A 22,935-nucleotide genomic window follows, 5' to 3' on the forward strand; every position below is an offset into this window, starting at 1 on the left:
CCCATCCCCTTCCCACTTGTGAGTGACATCAGTTCGGGGTGGTGAAATTCCCACATAGAACGGCAGAGATGGGAAGCCAAGCTGGGAACGCTGGGAATGCGGAATTAAGCAGAGAATGCTGGAATGTCCAGGGTCTGATGGAGAAAGCTGGGTGAGTGTGAAGGAGGGAAAGTCCTACGGCCGACTCACTGCCAGTTGGTGACCCACTCCCTGCTCATTTCCTCTCAGCATCAGGGTTAAACTTCTGACTGATCAAAGGTCATCGACCTCAAACATTAACTCTAATTCTCTCTCCACAGATGCTGCCACATCTGCTGAGTATTTTCAGCACTTTCTGTTTTTATTTCAGATTTCCAGCATCTGCAGTATTTTGCTTTTATCCAACTTTTGACTGTCTGACAAATCCACTTGGATGCAGTAAGTCTCATTGTCTCCAGGAATAAAGAGACAAATGAGAGACATTGATAATTGTGTGGCCTCTCTGTCAGAGAGTGACAGGTCCCTCATTGAATTCCAGTCGAGAGAGAGTGTGCTCAAGAGTATTACTCGTCAGGCTGCTGTATGGAGTGGTGTTGTGTACTCATATTGCTGAACTAGTAATTCAGAAAACTGGAGTTCAATCCCAGCCTGACTGTGTGAGAACTTTAATTTAGTTTAAACTATCTAGAAATGTAGAGTATTATCAGTGCAAGTCACCATGAAAGCACAAAGGACATTCACACAGTACTACAAGGAGTGGCTGAGGTGAAGAGCATAGATTCATTTAAGGGAAAGCTGGATAAAATTCTTACCGGGCGTGACAGGGTGGATGTAGATAGGATGTTTCCCCTGGTTGATGAGTCCAGAACCGGGGGACATAATCGTAGAATAAGGCTAGGCCATTTAAGACGGAGATGAGGAGCAATTTCTTCGCTCAGAGGGTGGTGAATCTGTGGAATTCTCTACCCCAGAGGGCTGTGGCAGCTCAATCATTGAGCAGGTTCAAGACAGAAATCGATAGATATCTGGAGACAAATGACATTTGGGGATATGGAAATAGCACGGGAAAGTGGCATTGAGCAGGCTCGATGGGCTGAACGGCCTACTCCTGTTCCTATGTCCCGAAACATAGGAAGAAGCCCACATGGAGGACAGACTAGATTGATCGAATGGCCTGTTTCCCGTGCTGTAAATTCTATACCAGCATGGATTTAATGCTCAAATCTCTGGAGTGGGACTCAAAACCACAACCTCTGACTCAGGTGAGAGTGTTACCCACTGTTACGATGGTTAAGGGAGGGGACCAGGATTCAGAATGAGTCCAGAATCTCTCTAAATGAACAATCACCTCTGTTTAGAATATTTTGGATCGCATTTATGTGACAAACAAGATCAGTACGGTTGTCCTTGGGGTGAAATGGCTAAGCATGTCCCACTCCCTTAACCCCCCAGTACCTGTTCGTAAGCCATAAACTTGATGCTTGTCTCTGGAGTGATTTTGAGGACATTGACTCCATTGCCTCGCCACAGTGACATGTAACCTCCTTCTCTCACCATCATCACCCACACCCCGACCAGGTTTAACTTCTGCTTGGCTGCAAAGACCTGCAGGGGAGAGTAGTGACCAGTCTTCACCATTTCATTTAAACATTTCCTCATTCTGGAAGGAGTGGTTTGAATATGGTGGACAATGTGAGTTCATGGCCTTACGCCTAGTTACCTATTCTCTCCTGCACACTCAGAGAGGAGACAGGCAAGGAGCCAGATCACTTGCTGCAGATCACCATCATCGGCTCCAGATCACCATCGCTGGAGCCAGATTACCGGCTCCAGATTACTGACTCCAGATCACCATCACCAGCTCCAGATCACTGGCTCCAGATCACCGACTCCAGATCACCATCAATGGGTCCAGAGCACTGGCTTAAGATCACCGTCACTGGCTCCAGATCACCATCAAGGGGTCAAGAGCACTGGCTTAAGATCACCGTTACTGGCTCCAGATCACCATCACTGGCTCAAGGTCACTCGCACCTCCTTGAGGTCACGAACTCCTGAGGTGTCAGTGTCCTCCAGAGGTCACCAGAGAATCTGTCTGTTCTCTGGTTGCCGTTACCATCAATGACCGCACTTCACCTCACCTGCATGTAGATCTTGAGCCGGTCCAGGGGGGCTGTACAGGTGCGTGACACTGCGCCCGCCAATGCCCCCGCCAGGAGCTGCCTCCACCAGTTTCCACTCAGCCTCTCCGTCTCTGAGAACTCATCCACGATGGTCAAAGATTCACCGATGTCCATAAACTGCAAGCCAAGGTAAGCAGAGTTTAGGGCATGGCACCTCTTTATTTAAAGGGGCAAAATTTCCCTGAAGCTGCCGTAACGTTGCTGGAAAATTCCCGGTTACAGCCAAGGAACAGAAACTGGCGTCAGTTTGAAATCTAGAATTCTGTCCCCCCCCCTCCCCACCCCCCCAAAGCTGGCGTCAGTTTGAATTGTCAAAACGGAGATGGATAGATTATTGTTAGGTAAGGATATTAAGGGATAGGAAACTAAGCGGGGTAGGTGGAGCTACGATACAGACAGGCTATGATCTAACAGAATGGCAAAACAAACTCAAAGGGCTGAATGGCCTCTTCCTGTTCCCAGTACAGTGGCATTATTTACATCTGAGCTTTCCCAATGGGCGTGAGCAGCTCATTAGAGACAGACCCTGTGCTGGCCTCACAAACACATGTAAACTTCCAGCAAAGGAATCATTGCACAGTAACCAGGACTAGGAATCTTGGCCAATTGCCCTGAGCAGGGGTGACTTGAGTTTCAGGAGCTTATCACTGCTGGACTGAGATGATCTATCATCTCCAAGAGGACCTGAGGGATTACAGGACAAACAAAGACCACTGTTTGTCTAGTTCATCTTCTATCATCCTAGTATTCACATGATAATGGAGCAATTGACTAATCACAGTGATCAATCACTATCAGAGTCTACAAGAGACCCAGAGCAGAGGTGAGGAAAACCCCCAGTGGGGGAGAGTTTTGGAAACCAGAGGCCCAAACTCACCTGCTCCTCCCGATCACTCAGCACTCACCACACGTCACATCCCAAATTACTCACACACTGGATCCCAAAATGTTGGTTTCTGAAGGAAATCTATCTTAATTTGAATGCATTAATACTAACTGCTTCAATGGCCTGTTCCATCAATTGTCAATGGAATTCACCCCTCCCCCTCTTCAATCACAGGGTCGTGTCCACTGTTTCAACACGTCCAACATCTGGAGTCAGTGTTTGGAGCCACCTCCCCCAGACAGTTCTGTACTCCAGCACATTGCCAACATGACATCCAGAGCCAGTGAAGTCAAGGGGCCCTTAGTTTACTAAAACTTGTGTAAGCTGTTTATTTTTATCTGTTTTCCCCACCCCCACCCTTTATGTCCTCACACCAATCAAAATGCAGGATAGTCCATGCTGAGACACGCCCCACAAGCTCAACTCTATGATTAACCAATCAAGGGGTTGCTTGCTATGATAGATATGGTGATCAACCTCCCCTTCACTTTCTCCTGAGAACAGGAAACCTCAGGGCCAGACACAATCAGCATCGGGCCAGTGTTCTCAGATTGAGACACCCGGTGCTCAGTCTTTCTGAAGCTCAGCAACTGTTGGTATCGTTGAATGTTCATTGAACAAACAGAGGTTCCAACTTGTGCCAAGTGCCCCAAACATCCCAGTCAGCTCTCACCCCGGTACAGATGCAGGAGATGTGGGACGTTCAGAGCCATTTAGTGTGTATTCAGCCCCCTGACCACATCCCCCAACCCCCCGCCACAGCCGGCTCCTCCTGTGGGACAGGTTGTTGGGGGAGGGGGTGAATCTGAAGGCAGAGGGATAATCATCAGATCATACGTCTCTTGGCAACCATCCAAATTGGCCTGAGGCTTCAAGAACCCAAAGGAAAATGGAGAGAGCCCTGTGCTGAGGACGTGCTGTAATTTGTGTTCAGAGTCAGTTTCTGACTCCTCACCAGGCCTCCCTCAGGGGGTCTGGCACTGACACAGGGTGCGAATCCATGCAGTCAGTGGTGACTGGCTCTCGACTGTGCCAACCCTCCAGGATCGGCCATGAGTCTCCAGGATTCGAAGCAGACTGCTGCAGGAAAAAACACAGGAGAAATTTGGTGCATCGAAAAAGGTCTGTTATTTTTTCATTATCTTTGAACAATTCTGTTAGTTATAAAAATATTGGAGATTGGGAGTCAAGAATCATCCAATCGGGTAATGTCGAGCCTGTTTGCTTTCCAATTGGACATGGGAGGTGGGCACCGTGAGGATGGACAGGCCAGGTGACCAATGACAGGGATGTGGATGTGGGTCATGTGACAAAACCTCCAGGAATACATTTAACCAAAGTTGGCAACTTTGATAGACGTGCATTTCTTTGTGAAACTTGGTACTGGGTATGGACTCACCGTCGAGTGCTTCCAGTGCTCAACAATCTCCTCCATGTTGCTTAACGGGTTAAAGATGAAATGGTCTCGAAATTCATTCCAGTCCACAGTGATGGTCCCATCAGTATCCATGCTGAATGACGGAGAGAAGATTCAGTGTCAATTTCTGTGTCAGGTACAATACCTCACACAGTGGCTGCTCGCGTCTCCTTCCCAAATGACACCCCCCCCACCCCTCACTCCCCTCGCGACATTTCTGTCCTTGCTGGACCTCCCCAGGCTGCGAGAGTCAGTCAGGACTCTGCTCCGAGACCACACTCGTGGGCCAATGTTAGAGCGTTAGATTTGGCGTTAGCACTCCTGCTCATGCCCAGGGTTCCCCAATCCTGATCTCTGTCCCGTCACTGCTGCTCAATCCTGTCTGGGTTTTTCATGTTAAAGTGAAGTCACATGCAGACCCCTCTCTCTCCCTGCTGTTTCCACGCCCCCCCCCCCCACCCCCCCCCCCCACCACTGTGGACCCCCGTCCCCACTGCCGCACTCATAGTCCAAGAGCAAACCAGCCTGTTTTTTAGTAATTGAAGCCCTGCTGCAATTTTATTTTTCTTACAAGGTTTACAGTGAAGCCAGTATTCAATTCACAAGTATGGATATGTATTAGTCAGTGATATAAGCTGCCATGTAGTATAAAAATTAACCACAAATGTAGCTACCAAAAAGGCTTTTGGTTTATTTAGATATCATCCCCTCTAAATATTGAGGAAATGAATTATCTCAATGAGGCATCAGTGTTTTTTTTCGACAATTTGATGGACTGCTAGGTTTAGATTAAGTGTCAGTGTGGTTCACTTGCTAGCCCTCACATCCCTGAGTCAGAGGTCATGGGTCCAAGTCCCACTTGAGCGTAAAAGCTAGGCCGGCACTCCAAGCCAGTACTGAGAGGGTGCTGCACTGTTGCAGGGTCAGTACAGAGGGAGGGCTGTACTGTCGGAGGGTCAGCAATGAGGGAGCGCCGCACTGTCGGAGGGCAGTAGTGAGAGTGTGCTGTACTGTTGGAGGGGCAGTACTGAGAGGAGTGCTGCACTGTTGGAGGGTCAGTACTGAGGGAGCGCCGCGCTGTCAGAGGGCAGTAGTGAGGGAGTGCCGCACTGTCGGAGGGTCAGTACCGAGGGAGTGCTGCACTGTCGGAGGGTCAGTACTGAGGGAGTGTCACAGTGTTGGAGGGGCAGTACTGAGGGGAGTGCTGCACTGTCGGAGGGTCGGTACTGTGGGAGCGCCGCACTGTGAGAGGGCCAGCAGTGAGGGAGCTTTGCACTGTCAGAGGGCTGTAGTGAGGGACTGCCGCACTGTCGGAGGGTCAGTACTAAGGGAGTGCCGCAGTCGGAGGTCAGTAGTCAGGGAGCATCACACTGTCGGAGGCTCAGTACTCAGGGAGTGCCACACTGTCGGAGGGTCAGTACTCAGGGAGTGCCACAATGTCAGAGGTTCAGTACAGAGGGAAATCCGCACTGCGGAGGGTCAGTACTGAGGGAGGGCTGAACTGGCAGAGGGTCAGTACTGAGGGAGGGCTGCACTGTCAGAGGGTCAGTACTGAAAGGGTTGGCCCACTCAAGACAGAGATGGGAATCTATGTGTGGAGCCAGAGGAAATGGGTGAGGTACTAAATGAGTACTTTGCATCAGTATTCACCAAAGAGAAGGACTTGGTGGATGATGAGTCTAGGGAAAGGAGTATAGATAGTCTCGGTCATGTCATTATCAAAAAGGAGATGGTGTTGGGCGTCTTGCAAAGCATTAAGGTAGATAAGTCCCCAGGGCCTGATGGGATCTACCCCAGAATACTGAGGGAGGCAAGGGAGGAAATTGCTGGGGCCTTGACAGAAATCTTTGCATCCTCATTGGCTACAGGTGAGGTCCCAGAGGACTGGAGAATAGCCAATGTTGTTCCTTTGTTTAAGAAGGGTAGCAAGGATAATCCAGGAAACTATAGGCCGGTGAGCCTTACGTCAGTGGTAGGGAAATTATTAGAGAGGATTCTTCGGGACAGGATTTACTCCCATTTGGAAACAAACAAACTTATTAGCGAGAGGCAGCATGGTTTTGTGAAGGGGAGGTTGTGTCTCACTAATTTGATTGAGTTTTTTGAGGAAGTGACGAAGATGATTGATGAAGGAAGGGCAGTGGATGTTATCTATATGGACTTCAGTAAAGCCTTCGACAAGATCCCTCATGTCAGACTGGTACAAAAGGTGAAGTCACACGGGATCAGAGGTGAGCTGGCAAGATGGATACAGAACTGGCTCGGTCATAGAAGACAGAGGGTAGCAGTGGAAGGGTACTTTTCTGAATAGAGGGCTGTGACTAGTGGTGTTCCGCAGGGATCAGAGCTGGGACCTTTGCTGTTTGTAGTATATATAAATGATTTGGAGGAAAATGTAGCTGGTCTGATTAGTAAGTTTGCGGATGACACAAAGGATGGTGGAGTTGCGGATAGTGATGAGGATTGTCAGAGGATACAGCAGGATATAGATCGGTTGGAGACTTGGGCGGAGAAATGGCAGATGGAGTTTAATCCGGACAAATGTGAGGTAATGCATTTTGGAAGGTCAAATGCAGGTGGGAAGTATATAGTAAATGGCAAAACCCTTAGGAGTATTGACAGGCAGAGAGATCTGGGCGTACAGGTCCACAGGTCACTGAAAGTGGCAACGCAGGTGGATAAGGTAGTCAAGAAGGCATACGGCATGCTTGCCTTCATCGGTCGGGGCATAGAGTATAAAAATTGGCAAGTCATGCTGCAGCTGTACAGAACTTTAGTTAGGCCACGCTTAGAATATTGCGTGCAATTCTGGTCGCCACACCACCAGAAGGATGTGGAGGCTTTGGAGAGGGTACAGAGGAGGTTTACCAGGATGTTGCCTGATCTGGAGGGCTTTAGCTATGAGGAGAGGTTGGATAAACTCGGATTGTTTTCACTGGAACGACGGAGGTGGAGGGGTGACATGATAGAGGTTTACAAAGTTATGAGCGGCATGGACAGAGTGGATAGTCAGAAGCTTTTTCCCAGGGTGGAAGAGTCAGTTACAAGGGGACATAGATTTAAGGTGAAAGGGGCAAAGTTTAGAGGGGATGTGCGAGGCAAGTTCTTTACACAGAGGGTGGTGAGTGCCTGGAACTTGCTGCCGGGGGAGGTGGTGGAAGCAGGTACGATAGCGACGTTTAAGAGGCATCTTGACAAATACATGAATAGGATGGGAATAGAGGGATACGGTCCCCGGAAGTGCAGAAGGTTTTAGTTTAGGCAGGCATCAAGATCGGCGCAGGCTTGGAGGGCCGAATGGCCTGTTCCTGTGCTGTACTGTTCTTTGTTCTTTGTTCTTTGAGGGAACGCTGCCCTGTCAGAGGGTCAGTACTGAGGGAGTGCTGCACTGTCAGAGGGTCAGTACGGAGGGAGTGCTGCACTGTCAGAGGGTCAGTATGGAGGGTGTGCTGCACTGTCAGAGGGTCAGTATGGAGGGAGTGCTGCACTGTCAGAGGGTCAGTATGGAGGGAGCGCTGCCCTGTCAGAGTTTCAGTACTGAGGGAGCGCTGCACTGTCAAAGGGTCAGTATGGAGGGAACGCTGCACTGTTGGACGGACAGTACTGAGGGAGCACCACACTGTCGGAGAGTCAGTACTCAGAGAGCGCTGCAATGTCAGAGGGTCAGTACTGAGGGAGCGCTGCACTGTTGGAGGGACAGCACTGAGGGGGCGCTGCACTGTTGGAGGGACAGTACTGAAGGAGTGCCGCACTGTTGGAGGGACAGTACTGAGGGAGCGCTGCACTGTTGGAGGGACAGCACTGAGGGGGCGCTGCACTGTTGGAGGGACAGTACTGAAGGAGTGCCGCACTGTTGGAGGGACAGTACTGAGGGAGCGCTGCACGGTCAGAGGGTCAGTACTGAGGGAGTGCTGCACTGTTGGAGGGACAGTACTGAGGGGCCACAGCACTGTTGGAGGGTCAGTACTGAGGGAGCGCTGCACTGTCGGAGGGTCAGTACTGTGGGAGCGCTGCACTGTCGGAGAGTCAGTACTGAGGGAGCGCTGCACTGTCGGAGGGTCAGTACTGAGGGAGCGCTGCCTTTCAGAGGGTCAGTACTGAGGGAGCGCTGGACTGTCGGAGGGTCAGTACTGAGGGAGCGCTGCACTGTCGGAGAGTCAGTACTGAGGGAGCGCTGCACTGTCGGAGGGTCAGTACTGAGGGAGCGCTGCACTGTCGGAGGGTCAGTACTGAGGGAGCGTTGCACTGTCGGAGGGTCAGTACTGAGGGAGCGCTGCACGGTCAGAGGGTCAGTACAGAGGGAGCGCTGCCCTTTCAGAGGGTCAGAACTGAGGGAGTGCTTCCCTGTCAGAGGGTCAGTACTGAGGGAGCGCTGCACTGTCGGAGGGTCAGTACTGAGGGAGGGCATCCCTGTCAGAGGGTCACTACTGAGGGAGTGCTGCACTGTCAGAGGGTCACTATGGAGGGAGCGCTGCCTTTCAGAGGGTCAGTACTGAGGGAGCGTTGCACTGTCAGAGGGTCAGTACGGAGGGAGGGCTTCCCAGTCAGAGGGTCACTACGGAGGGAGCGCTGCCTTTCAGAGGGTCAGTACTGAGGGAGGGCTGCACTGTTGGAGGGACAGTACTGAGGGAGTGCTGCACCGTCAGAGGGTCAGTACTGAGGGAGGGCTGCACTGTTGGAGGGACAGTTCTGAGGGAGTGCTGCACCGTCAGAGGGTCAGTACTGAGGGAGGGCTGCACTGTTGGAGGGACAGTACTGGGGGAGTGCTGCACCGTCAGAGAGTCAGTACTGAGGGAGGGCCTCCCAGTCAGAGGGTCAGTACGGAGGGAGTGCTGCCTTTCAGAGGGTCAGTACTGAGGGAGGGCTGCACTGTTGGAGGGACAGTACTGAGGGAGTGCTGCACCGTCAGAGGGTCAGTACTGAGGGAGTGCTGCACTGTTGGAGGGACAGTACTGAGGGAGTGCTGCACCGTCAGAGGGTCAGTACTGAGGGAGGGCTGCACCGTCAGAGGGTCAGTACTGAGGGAGGGCTGCACTGTTGGAGGGACAGTACTGAGGGAGTGCTGCACCGTCAGATGGTCAGTACTGAGGGAGGGCTGCACCGTCAGAGGGTCAGTACTGAGGGAGTTCCGTACTGTCGGAGGGTCAGTACTGAGGGAGTGCTGCACTGTTGGAGGGACAGTACTGAGGGAGTGCTGCACCGTCAGAGGGTCAGTACTGAGGGAGGGCTGCACTGTTGGAGGGACAGTGCTGAGGGAGTGCTGCACCGTCAGAGGGTCCGTACTGAGGGAGGGCTGCACCGTCAGATGGTCAGTACTGAGGGAGGGCTGCACCGTCAGAGGGTCAGTACTGAGGGTTCCGCACTGTCGGAGGGTCAGTACTGAGGGAGTGCTGCACTGTTGGAGGGACAGTACTGAGGGAGTGCTGCACCGTCAGAGGGTCAGTACTGAGGGAGGGCTGCACTGTCAGAGGGTCAGTACTGAGGGAGGGCTGCACCGTCAGAGGGTCAGTACTGAGGGAGGGCTGCACTGTTGGAGGGACAGTACTGAGGGAGGGCTGCACTGTTGGAGGGACAGTACTGAGGGAGTGCTGCACCGTCAGAGGGTCAGTACTGAGGGAGGGCTGCACCGTCAGAGGGTCAGTACTGAAGGAGGGCTGCACTGTTGGAGGGACAGTACTGAGGGAGGGCTGCACTGTTGGAGGGACAGTACTGAGGGAGTGCTGCACCGTCAGAGGGTCAGTACTGAGGGAGTTCCGCACTGTCGGACAGGGAACAATATCGCTGGTCATTTATCTCAGTGTTTGTGGTACTTGGCTGTGCAGAAACATCTGTCTTTCACACACATGAAGGACGGTCAGTTGGGGGTTGGCAGTGACAACTGTTCCCCAGCAACAACAGGGTGGGGACTGGGTGGGAGGGGAATTTACTTTCACAAATGGTGCCTTACCTCAGCAAGATCTTCTCTGCTTGTTGCAGTGTGATTGTGATCCCGAGGGTAGAGAGAGTATGCTGAATCTCGGAGGCATCAATCTGACCTGATCGAAGACAAAGAAACAGCAATTGAGAGAGAGACTAAATTAGGCCAAACAATGTGGGGAGGGGAGCCTTTCCAATTAGTGCCTGAGAATCCTTGCAAATGATCACCCTGTCACTGACTCGATCTACTCTGTCCCACTGAACTTCTCAAACCGCACCTCCATCACCAGAGGCTGGCACAAATACAAAATAGGCAGGCCATTCAGCCCATCTTAGCTTCGTTGTGAGCACATCCAACTGGATCAGAAGGTTATTCCTTCCCCCTCCCCCAACTGGAAGTCTCTTTCGAGTGTTGATTACTCTTTGCAGGCTAATGAATTGACCTTATCCACTGCTGCTGTGCTTTATCTGGAAGTAGTGACTTTCCTTTTATCTCTGGGTCCCTGTCTGATCTGGTAGTGATTCGAGTTCAAATTCTCATCTCACTCTGGACTCAGTTTCCACTCACTCCACCACCGACGCACAGTGGCAGCAGTGTGTACCATCTACAAGATGCACTGTAGCATCTCGCCAAGGCTGCTCAGACAGCACCTTCCAAACCCGTGACCTCCACTGCAGAGAAGGACGAGCAGTATTGTCATCGGAACATCACCACCCTCTTCACCACCTTGATTTATCCGTTCCTTCACCATCGCTTCACCTGGAGCTCCCGATCAAACAGCAGGATGGGAGAGCCCTCTCACACGGACTGCAGCAGTTTAAGTGGGAGACCCATCACTGCCTTCTTGAAGGGGATGGGGAGTAAATGCTGGGACTTGCCAGTGACCGCCCCCCCCCCACCCCCCGCCACCTCAGAATGAATTCTTCGAAAAGGGTTTAAGTGGAAGCAGATATTTGAAAAACAAACGATGCAGGGAAAGGGGGGAGAGTGGGATGGGGAATTGGGACTAATTGGAGAGCTGTCGGGAGGGCAGTTCATGTCACAAATACCATCATTGTTCTGATCGAGGCTCCTGAACATCAGCTTCAGCTTTTTTTCATGTTGCCGCAGATACTCGATGAACTCTGCGAGGTCTAGCTGGCCATCCCGATTGGTGTCACCTGCTCGCAGAATTTCCTGCAATATGAGGGCCCAGATAAGGAAAGAGGAAAGAAATGAGGAATGTGAGTGTTTCTGATCTCTGAGTAACGTCCGAGAGCGTTTCACAATGAGTGAGTTAGATTGAGGTGCAGTGACTGCTGGTGTGCGGCTGAGGCAGACAGACACTGTGGTGAATGTAACTCACCGTCCTAGCACTGCGGTTAATGGAGCTCACTGGTCTGGCACTGTGGTTAATGTAATTCATCGGCCCTGCGGTTCGGTTAATGTAACTCACCGAGCTGGCACTTTGGTTAATCTAACTCCGAGCTGGCACTTTGATTAATGTAACTCACCGGTCTGGCGCTGCGGTTAATGTAACTCACCGGTCTGGCACTGCGGTTAATGTAACTCACCGGTCTGGCACTTTGATTAATGTAACTCACCGGTCTGGCACTTTGATTAATGTAACTCACCGAGCTGGCACTTTGATTAATGTAACTCACCGGTCTGGCACTTTGGTTAATCTAACTCCGAGCTGGCACTTTGATTAATGTAACTCACCGGTCTGGCGCTGCGGTTAATGGAGCTCACTGGTCTGGCACTGTGGTTAATGTAATTCATCGGCCCTGCGGTTCGGTTAATGTAACTCACCGAGCTGGCACTTTGGTTAATCTAACTCCGAGCTGGCACTTTGATTAATGTAACTCACCGGTCTGGCGCTGCGGTTAATGTAACTCACCGGTCTGGCGCTGCGGTTAATGTAACTCACCGGTCTGGCACTTTGATTAATGTAACTCACCGATCTGGCACTTTGATTAATGTAACTCACCGGTCTGGCGCTGCGGTTAATGTAACTCACCGGTCTGGCACTTTGATTAATGTAACTCACCGAGCTGGCACTTTGATTAATGTAACTCACCGGTCTGGCACTTTGATTAATGTAACTCACCGGTCTGGCACTGCGGTTAATGTAACTCACCGGTCTGGCGCTGCGGTTAATGTAACTCACCGGTCTGGCACTTTGATTAATGTAACTCACCGGTCTGGCGCTGCGGTTAATGTAACTCACCAGTCTGGCACTTTGATTAATGTAACTCACCGGTCTGGCGCTGCGGTTAATGTAACTCACCGGTCTGGCACTTTGATTAATGTAACTCACCGGTCTGGCGCTGCGGTTAATGTAACTCACCGGTCTGGCACTGTGGTTAATGTAACTCACCGGTCTGGCGCTGCGGTTAATGTAACTCACCGGTCTGGCACTTTGATTAATGTAACTCACCGGTCTGGCACTGCGGTTAATGTAACTCACCGGTCTGGCACTTTGATTAATGTAACTCACCGGTCTGGCACTTTGATTAATGTAACTCACCGGTCTGGCGCTGCGGTTAATGTAACTCACCGGTCTGGCACTTTGATTAATGTAACTCACCGGTCTGGCACTTTGGTTAATGTAACTCACCGGTCTGGCACTTTGATTAATGTAACTCACCGGTCTGGCACTTTGATTAATGTAACTCACCGGTCTGGCACTTTGGTTAATGTAACTCACCGGTCTGGCACTTTGATTAATGTAACTCACCGGTCTGGCACTTTGATTAATGTAACTCACCGGTCTGGCGCTGCGGTTAATGTAACTCACCGGTCTGGCACTTTGATTAATGTAACTCACCGGTCTGGCACTTTGATTAATGTAACTCACCGGTCTGGCACTTTGGTTAATGTAACTCACCGGTCTGGCACTTTGATTAATGTAACTCACCGGTCTGGCGCTGCGGTTAATGTAACTCACCGGTCTGGCACTTTGATTAATGTAACTCACCGGTCTGGCACTTTGATTAATGTAACTCACCGGTCTGGCGCTGCGGTTAATGTAACTCACCGGTCTGGCACTTTGGTTAATGTAACTCACCGGTCTGGCACTTTGATTAATGTAACTCACCGGTCTGGCGCTGCGGTTAATGTAACTCACCGGTCTGGCACTTTGATTAATGTAACTCACCGGTCTGGCGCTGCGGTTAATGTAACTCACCGGTCTGGCACTTTTATTAATGTAACTCACCGGTCTGGCGCTGCGGTTAATGTAACTCACCGGTCTGGCACTTTGATTAATGTAACTCACCGGTCTGGCGCTGCGGTTAATGTAACTCACCGGTCTGGCACTTTGATTAATGTAACTCACCGGTCTGGCACTTTGATTAATGTAACTCACCGGTCTGGCGCTTTGATTAATGTAACTCACCGGTCTGGCGCTGCGGTTAATGTAACTCACCGGTCTGGCACTTTGGTTAATGTAACTCACCGGTCTGGCACTTTGATTAATGTAACTCACCGAGCTGGCACTGCGGTTAATGTAACTCACCGGTCTGGCACTTTGATTAATGTAACTCACCGAGCTGGCACTGCGGTTAATGTAACTCACCAAGCTGGCACTTTGGTTAATGTAACTCACCGGTCTGGCACTTTGATTAATGTAACTCACCAAGCTGGCACTTTGGTTAATGTAACTCACCGGTCTGGCACTTTGATTAATGTAACTCACCGAGCTGGCACTGCGGTTAATGTAACTCACCAAGCTGGCACTTTGGTTAATGTAACTCACCGGTCTGGCACTTTGATTAATGTAACTCACCAAGCTGGCACTTTGGTTAATGTAACTCACCGGTCTGGCACTTTGGTTAATGTAACTCACCGGTCTGGCACTTTGATTAATGTAACTCACCGGTCTGGCACTTTGATTAATGTAACTCACCGGTCTGGCGCTGCGGTTAATGTAACTCACCGGTCTGGCACTTTGATTAATGTAACTCACCGGTCTGGCGCTTTGATTAATGTAACTCACCGGTCTGGCGCTGCGGTTAATGTAACTCACCGAGCTGGCACTTTGGTTAATGTAACTCACCGGTCTGGCACTTTGATTAATGTAACTCACCAAGCTGGCACTTTGGTTAATGTAACTCACCGAGCTGGCACTTTGGTTAATGTAACTCACCGGTCTGGCGCTGTGGTTAATGTAACTCACCGGTCTGGCACTTTTATTAATGTAACTCACCGGTCTGGCGCTGCGGTTAATGTAACTCACCGGTCTGGCACTTTGGTTAATGTAACTCACCGGTCTGGCACTTTGATTAATGTAACTCACCGGTCTGGCACTTTGATTAATGTAACTCACCGGTCTGGCGCTGCGGTTAATGTAACTCACCGGTCTGGCACTTTGATTAATGTAACTCACCGGTCTGGCACTTTGATTAATGTAACTCACCGGTCTGGCGCTGCGGTTAATGTAACTCACCGGTCTGGCACTTTGATTAATGTAACTCACCGGTCTGGCGCTTTGATTAATGTAACTCACCGGTCTGGCGCTGCGGTTAATGTAACTCACCGAGCTGGCACTTTGGTTAATGTAACTCACCGGTCTGGCACTTTGATTAATGTAACTCACCAAGCTGGCACTTTGGTTAATGTAACTCACCGAGCTGGCACTTTGGTTAATGTAACTCACCGGTCTGGCGCTGCGGTTAATGTAACTCACCGGTCTGGCACTTTGGTTAATGTAACTCACCGGTCTGGCACTTTGGTTAATGTAACTCACCGGTCTGGCACTTTGATTAATGTAACTCACCGAGCTGGCACTTTGATTAATGAAACTCGCCGGTCTGGCACTTTGATTAATGTAACTCACCGGTCTGGCGCTGCGGTTAATGTAACTCACCGGTCTGGCACTTTGATTAATGTAACTCACCGGTCTGGCGCTGCGGTTAATGTAACTCACCGGTCTGGCACTTTGATTAATGTAACTCACCGGTCTGGCGCTTTGATTAATGTAACTCACCGGTCTGGCGCTGCGGTTAATGTAACTCACCGAGCTGGCACTTTGGTTAATGTAACTCACCGGTCTGGCACTTTGATTAATGTAACTCACCAAGCTGGCACTTTGGTTAATGTAACTCACCGAGCTGGCACTTTGGTTAATGTAACTCACCGGTCTGGCACTTTGATTAATGTAACTCACCGGTCTGGCACTTTGGTTAATGTAACTCACCGGTCTGGCGCTGCGGTTAATGTAACTCACCGGTCTGGCACTTTGATTAATGTAACTCACCGGTCTGGCACTTTGGTTAATGTAACTCACCGAGCTGGCACTTTGGTTAATGTAACTCACCGGTCTGGCCCTTTGATTAATGTAACTCACCGGTCTGGCACTTTGATTAATGTAACTCACCGGTCTGGCGCTGCGGTTAATGTAACTCACCGGTCTGGCACTTTGATTAATGTAACTCACCGGTCTGGCACTTTGATTAATGTAACTCACCGGTCTGGCGCTGCGGTTAATGTAACTCACCGGTCTGGCGCTTTGATTAATGTAACTCACCGGTCTGGCGCTTTGATTAATGTAACTCACCGGTCTGGCGCTGCGGTTAATGTAACTCACCGGTCTGGCGCTTTGATTAATGTAACTCACCGGTCTGGCGCTGCGGTTAATGTAACTCACCGGTCTGGCGCTTTGATTAATGTAACTCACCGGTCTGGCACTTTGATTAATGTAACTCACCAAGCTGGTACTTTGGTTAATGTAACTCACCGGTCTGGCACTTTGATTAATGTAACTCACCGGTCTGGCACTTTGATTAATGTAACTCACCAAGCTGGCACTTTGGTTAATGTAACTCACCGAGCTGGTACTTTGGTTAATGTAACTCACCGGTCTGGCACTTTGATTAATGTAACTCACCGGTCTGGCACTTTGGTTAATGTAACTCACCGGTCTGGCGCTGCGGTTAATGTAACTCACCGGTCTGGCACTTTGGTTAATGTAACTCACCAAGCTGGCACTTTGGTTAATGTAACTCACCGAGCTGACACTTTGGTTAATGTAACTCACCGGTCTGGCACTTTGATTAATGTAACTCACCGGTCTGGCACTTTGGTTAATGTAACTCACCGGTCTGGCGCTGCGGTTAATGTAACTCACCGAGCTGGCACTTTGGTTAATGTAACTCACCGAGCTGGCACTTTGGTTAATGTAACTCACCGAGCTGGTACTTTGGTTAATGTAACTCACCGGTCTGGCACTTTGATTAACGTAACTCACCGGTCTGGCACTTTGATTAATGTAACTCACCGGTCTGGCGCTGCGGTTAATGTAACTCACCGGTCTGGCACTTTGATTAATGTAACTCACCGGTCTGGCACTTTGATTAATGTAACTCACCAAGCTGGCACTTTGGTTAATGTAACTCACCGAGCTGGTACTTTGGTTAATGTAACTCACCGGTCTGGCACTTTGATTAATGTAACTCACCGGTCTGGCACTTTGGTTAATGTAACTCACCGGTCTGGCGCTGCGGTTAATGTAACTCACCGGTCTGGCGCTGCGGTTAATGTAACTCACCGGTCTGGCACTTTGGTTAATGTAACTCACCGGTCTGGCACTTTGGTTAATGTAACTCACCGGTCTGGCACTTTGATTAATGTAACTCACCGGTCTGGCACTTTGATTAATGTAACTCACCGGTCTGGCGCTGCGGTTAATGTAACTCACCGGTCTGGCACTTTGATTAATGTAACTCACCGGTCTGGCACTTTGGTTAATGTAACTCACCAAGCTGGCACTTTGGTTAATGTAACTCACCGAGCTGGTACTTTGGTTAATGTAACTCACCGGTCTGGGACTTTGATTAATGTAACTCACCGGTCTGGCACTTTGGTTAATGTAACTCACCGGTCTGGCGCTGCGGTTAATGTAACTCACCGGTCTGGCACTTTGATTAATGTAACTCACCGGTCTGGCGCTGCGGTTAATGTAACTCACCGGTCTGGCACTTTGTTTAATGTAACTCACCAAGCTGGCACTTTGGTTAATGTAACTCACCGGTCTGGCACTTTGATTAATGTAACTCACCGGTCTGGCACTTTGATTAATGTAACTCACCGGTCTGGCACTTTGGTTAATGTAACTCACCGGTCTGGCACTTTGATTAATGTAACTCACCAAGCTGGCACTTTGGTTAATGTAACTCACCGAGCTGGTACTTTGGTTAATGTAACTCACCGGTCTGGCACTTTGATTAATGTAACTCACCGGTCTGGCACTTTGGTTAATGTAACTCACCGGTCTGGCACTTTGATTAATGTAACTCACCGGTCTGGCACTTTGATTAATGTAACTCACCGGTCTGGCGCTGCGGTTAATGTAACTCACCGGTCTGGCACTTTGATTAATGTAACTCACCAAGCTGGCACTTTGGTTAATGTAACTCACCGAGCTGGCACTTTGGTTAATGTAACTCACCGGTCTGGCACTTTGATTAATGTAACTCACCGGTCTGACACTTTGGTTAATGTAACTCACCGGTCTGGCACTTTGATTAATGTAACTCACCGAGCTGGCACTTTGATTAATGTAACTCACCGGTCTGGCACTTTGATTAATGTAACTCACCGGTCTGGCGCTGCGGTTAATGTAACTCACCGGTCTGGCACTTTGGTTAATGTAACTCACTGGTCTGGCACTTTGATTAATGTAACTCACCAAGCTGGCACTTTGGTTAATGTAACTCACCGAGCTGGCACTTTGGTTAATGTAACTCACCGGTCTGGCACTTTGATTAATGTAACTCACCGGTCTGGCACTTTGGTTAATGTAACTCACCGGTCTGGCACTTTGATTAATGTAACTCACCGAGCTGGCACTTTGATTAATGTAACTCACCGGTCTTGCACTTTGATTAATGTAACTCACCGGTCTGGCGCTGCGGTTAATGTAACTCACCGGTCTGGCACTTTGATTAATGTAACTCACCGGTCTGGCACTTTGATTAATGTAACTCACCGGTCTGGCGCTGCGGTTAATGTAACTCACCGGTCTGGCGCTGCGGTTAATGTAACTCACCGGTCTGGCACTTTGGTTAATGTAACTCACCGGTCTGGCACTTTGATTAATGTAACTCACCGGTCTGGCACTTTGATTAATGTAACTCACCGGTCTGGCGCTGCGGTTAATGTAACTCACCGGTCTGGCACTTTGGTTAATGTAACTCACCGGTCTGGCACTTTGGTTAATGTAACTCACCGGTCTGGCACTTTGATTAATGTAACTCACCGGTCTGGCGCTGCGGTTAATGTAACTCACCGGTCTGGCACTTTGATTAATGTAACTCACCGGTCTGGCACTTTGATTAATGTAACTCACCGGTCTGGCGCTGCGGTTAATGTAACTCACCGGTCTGGCGCTGCGGTTAATGTAACTCACCGGTCTGGCACTTTGATTAATGTAACTCACCGGTCTGGCACTTTGGTTAATGTAACTCACCGGTCTGGCGCTGCGGTTAATGTAACTCACCGGTCTGGCGCTGCGGTTAATGTAACTCACCGGTCTGGCACTTTGATTAATGTAACTCACCGGTCTGGCACTTTGGTTAATGTAACTCACCGAGCTGGCACTTTGGTTAATGTAACTCACCGGTCTGGCCCTTTGATTAATGTAACTCACCGGTCTGGCACTTTGATTAATGTAACTCACCGGTCTGGCGCTGCGGTTAATGTAACTCACCGGTCTGGCACTTTGATTAATGTAACTCACCGGTCTGGCACTTTGATTAATGTAACTCACCGGTCTGGCGCTGCGGTTAATGTAACTCACCGGTCTGGCACTTTGATTAATGTCACTCACCGGTCTGGCGCTGCGGTTAATGTAACTCACCGGTCTGGCGCTTTGATTAATGTAACTCACCGGTCTGGCGCTTTGATTAATGTAACTCACCGGTCTGGCGCTGCGGTTAATGTAACTCACCGGTCCGGCGCTTTGATTAATGTAACTCACCGGTCTGGCGCTGCGGTTAATGTAACTCACCGGTCTGGCGCTTTGATTAATGTAACTCACCGGTCTGGCACTTTGATTAATGTAACTCACCAAGCTGGTACTTTGGTTAATGTAACTCACCGGTCTGGCACTTTGATTAATGTAACTCACCGGTCTGGCACTTTGATTAATGTAACTCACCAAGCTGGCACTTTGGTTAATGTAACTCACCGAGCTGGTACTTTGGTTAATGTAACTCACCGGTCTGGCACTTTGATTAATGTAACTCACCGGTCTGGCACTTTGGTTAATGTAACTCACCGGTCTGGCGCTGCGGTTAATGTAACTCACCGGTCTGGCACTTTGATTAATGTAACTCACCGGTCTGGCGCTGCGGTTAATGTAACTCACCGAGCTGGCACTTTGGTTAATGTAACTCACCGGTCTGGCACTTTGATTAATGTAACTCACCAAGCTGGCACTTTGGTTAATGTAACTCACCGAGCTGGCACTTTGGTTAATGTAACTCACCGGTCTGGCACTTTGATTAATGTAACTCACCGGTCTGGCACTTTGGTTAATGTAACTCACCGGTCTGGCGCTGCGGTTAATGTAACTCACCGAGCTGGCACTTTGGTTAATGTAACTCACCGGTCTGGCACTTTGATTAATGTAACTCACCGGTCTGGCACTTTGATTAATGTAACTCACCGGTCTGGCGCTGCGGTTAATGTAACTCACCGGTCTGGCACTTTGATTAATGTAACTCACCGGTCTGGCACTTTGATTAATGTAACTCACCAAGCTGGTACTTTGGTTAATGTAACTCACCGGTCTGGCACTTTGATTAATGTAACTCACCGGTCTGGCACTTTGATTAATGTAACTCACCGGTCTGGCACTTTGATTAATGTAACTCACCAAGCTGGCACTTTGATTAATGTAACTCACCGGTCTGGCACTTTGGTTAATGTAACTCACCGGTCTGGCGCTGCGGTTAATGTAACTCACCGGTCTGGCGCTGCGGTTAATGTAACTCACCGAGCTGGCACTTTGGTTAATGTAACTCACCGGTCTGGCACTTTGGTTAATGTAACTCACCGGTCTGGCACTTTGATTAATGTAACTCACCGGTCTGGCACTTTGATTAATGTAACTCACCGGTCTGGCGCTGCGGTTAATGTAACTCACCGGTCTGGCACTTTGATTAATGTAACTCACCGGTCTGGCACTTTGATTAATGTAACTCACCAAGCTGGCACTTTGGTTAATGTAACTCACCGAGCTGGTACTTTGGTTAATGTAACTCACCGGTCTGGCACTTTGATTAATGTAACTCACCGGTCTGGCACTTTGGTTAATGTAACTCACCGGTCTGGCGCTGCGGTTAATGTAACTCACCGGTCTGGCACTTTGATTAATGTAACTCACCGGTCTGGCGCTGCGGTTAATGTAACTCACCGGTCTGGCACTTTGATTAATGTAACTCACCAAGCTGGCACTTTGGTTAATGTAACTCACCGAGCTGGCACTTTGGTTAATGTAACTCACCGGTCTGGCACTTTGATTAATGTAACTCACCGGTCTGGCACTTTGGTTAATGTAACTCACCGGTCTGGCACTTTGATTAATGTAACTCACCGGTCTGGCACTTTGATTAATGTAACTCACCGGTCTGGCACTTTGATTAATGTAACTCACCGGTCTGGCACTTTGGTTAATGTAACTCACCGGTCTGGCACTTTGATTAATGTAACTCACCAAGCTGGCACTTTGGTTAATGTAACTCACCGAGCTGGTACTTTGGTTAATGTAACTCACCGGTCTGGCACTTTGATTAATGTAACTCACCGGTCTGGCACTTTGGTTAATGTAACTCACCGGTCTGGCGCTGCGGTTAATGTAACTCACCGGTCTGGCACTTTGATTAATGTAACTCACCGGTCTGGCGCTGCGGTTAATGTAACTCACCGGTCTGGCACTTTGATTAATGTAACTCACCAAGCTGGCACTTTGGTTAATGTAACTCACCGAGCTGGCACTTTGGTTAATGTAACTCACCGGTCTGGCACTTTGATTAATGTAACTCACCGGTCTGGCACTTTGGTTAATGTAACTCACCGGTCTGGCACTTTGATTAATGTAACTCACCGAGCTGGCACTTTGATTAATGTAACTCACCGGTCTGGCACTTTGATTAATGTAACTCACCGGTCTGGCGCTGCGGTTAATGTAACTCACCGGTCTGGCACTTTGGTTAATGTAACTCACTGGTCTGGCACTTTGATTAATGTAACTCACCAAGCTGGCACTTTGGTTAATGTAACTCACCGAGCTGGCACTTTGGTTAATGTAACTCACCGGTCTGGCACTTTGATTAATGTAACTCACCGGTCTGGCACTTTGGTTAATGTAACTCACCGGTCTGGCACTTTGATTAATGTAACTCACCGAGCTGGCACTTTGATTAATGTAACTCACCGGTCTTGCACTTTGATTAATGTAACTCACCGGTCTGGCGCTGCGGTTAATGTAACTCACCGGTCTGGCACTTTGATTAATGTAACTCACCGGTCTGGCACTTTGATTAATGTAACTCACCGGTCTGGCGCTGCGGTTAATGTAACTCACCGGTCTGGCGCTGCGGTTAATGTAACTCACCGGTCTGGCACTTTGGTTAATGTAACTCACCGGTCTGGCACTTTGATTAATGTAACTCACCGGTCTGGCACTTTGATTAATGTAACTCACCGGTCTGGCGCTGCGGTTAATGTAACTCACCGGTCTGGCACTTTGGTTAATGTAACTCACCGAGCTGGCACTTTGGTTAATGTAACTCACCGGTCTGGCACTTTGATTAATGTAACTCACCGGTCTGGCACTTTGATTAATGTAACTCACCGGTCTGGCGCTGCGGTTAATGTAACTCACCGGTCTGGCACTTTGATTAATGTAACTCACCGGTCTGGCACTTTGATTAATGTAACTCACCGGTCTGGCGCTGCGGTTAATGTAACTCACCGGTCTGGCACTTTGGTTAATGTAACTCACCGGTCTGGCACTTTGATTAATGTAACTCACCGGTCTGGCGCTGCGGTTAATGTAACTCACCGGTCTGGCACTTTGGTTAATGTAACTCACCGAGCTGGCACTTTGGTTAATGTAACTCACCGGTCTGGCACTTTGGTTAATGTAACTCACCAGCCCGGTGCTCTGGTTAATGTAACTCACTGACCCTATTTACGCGGTATATTACTTGAAAGACCAGCAGATTTGCTGTTGCACTGCGCTGGGTTTCGGACACTGTTATGCTGCATTGTTGGTGCAATGGTGCTGGGTTTAACTGGTTCCCTTTGAGAACAATGCTTAGATAATCCTGTGCTGAACTTTAATGATAACCTGAAGTCTTTTACAGGCTAATTCTTTTCATTGTGGTTTGGATAGTTCTGTGGCCTGGTTCCTCTCCTTGTCTCAGTATCAGCTGCTGATCTCCCACTCAGAACAAAACAGGAAATATTGTCCTTTCTCTCCTTTTATAGGTGATTGAGTTTCACGTTTCTGGTATTTTTATACACAGTTTGAATGTTGCCCTAAAATCTATCATAGACTGAATGT

The 22,935-nt window shown here is 49.3% G+C and overlaps 1 protein-coding gene across 2 annotated transcripts in view; it reads right to left on the reverse strand.

Annotated features, from left to right (window-relative positions):
• LOC137355774 (mitochondrial adenyl nucleotide antiporter SLC25A24-like) overlaps positions 1 to 22,935 on the reverse strand; it is a 50,604-nt gene that overhangs the window by 8,133 nt on the left and 19,536 nt on the right. Inside the window, exons 2-6 of one of the 2 annotated variants that reach the window (XM_068021276.1) lie at positions 11,432 to 11,558; positions 10,413 to 10,500; positions 4,448 to 4,559; positions 2,121 to 2,279; positions 1,435 to 1,584 (exon numbers count right to left, since the gene is read on the reverse strand). In XM_068021276.1, the coding sequence (XP_067877377.1) occupies positions 1,435 to 1,584; positions 2,121 to 2,279; positions 4,448 to 4,559; positions 10,413 to 10,500; positions 11,432 to 11,558 (636 nt within the window). The remainder of the gene's footprint in view (positions 1 to 1,434; positions 1,585 to 2,120; positions 2,280 to 4,447; positions 4,560 to 10,412; positions 10,501 to 11,431; positions 11,559 to 22,935) is intronic. The other variant, XM_068021277.1, reaches the window with a different exon arrangement.

Source organism: Heterodontus francisci, chromosome 43 (genome assembly GCF_036365525.1).
Source record: "Heterodontus francisci isolate sHetFra1 chromosome 43, sHetFra1.hap1, whole genome shotgun sequence".
In the NCBI taxonomy this organism is placed as follows: domain Eukaryota; kingdom Metazoa; phylum Chordata; class Chondrichthyes; order Heterodontiformes; family Heterodontidae; genus Heterodontus; species Heterodontus francisci.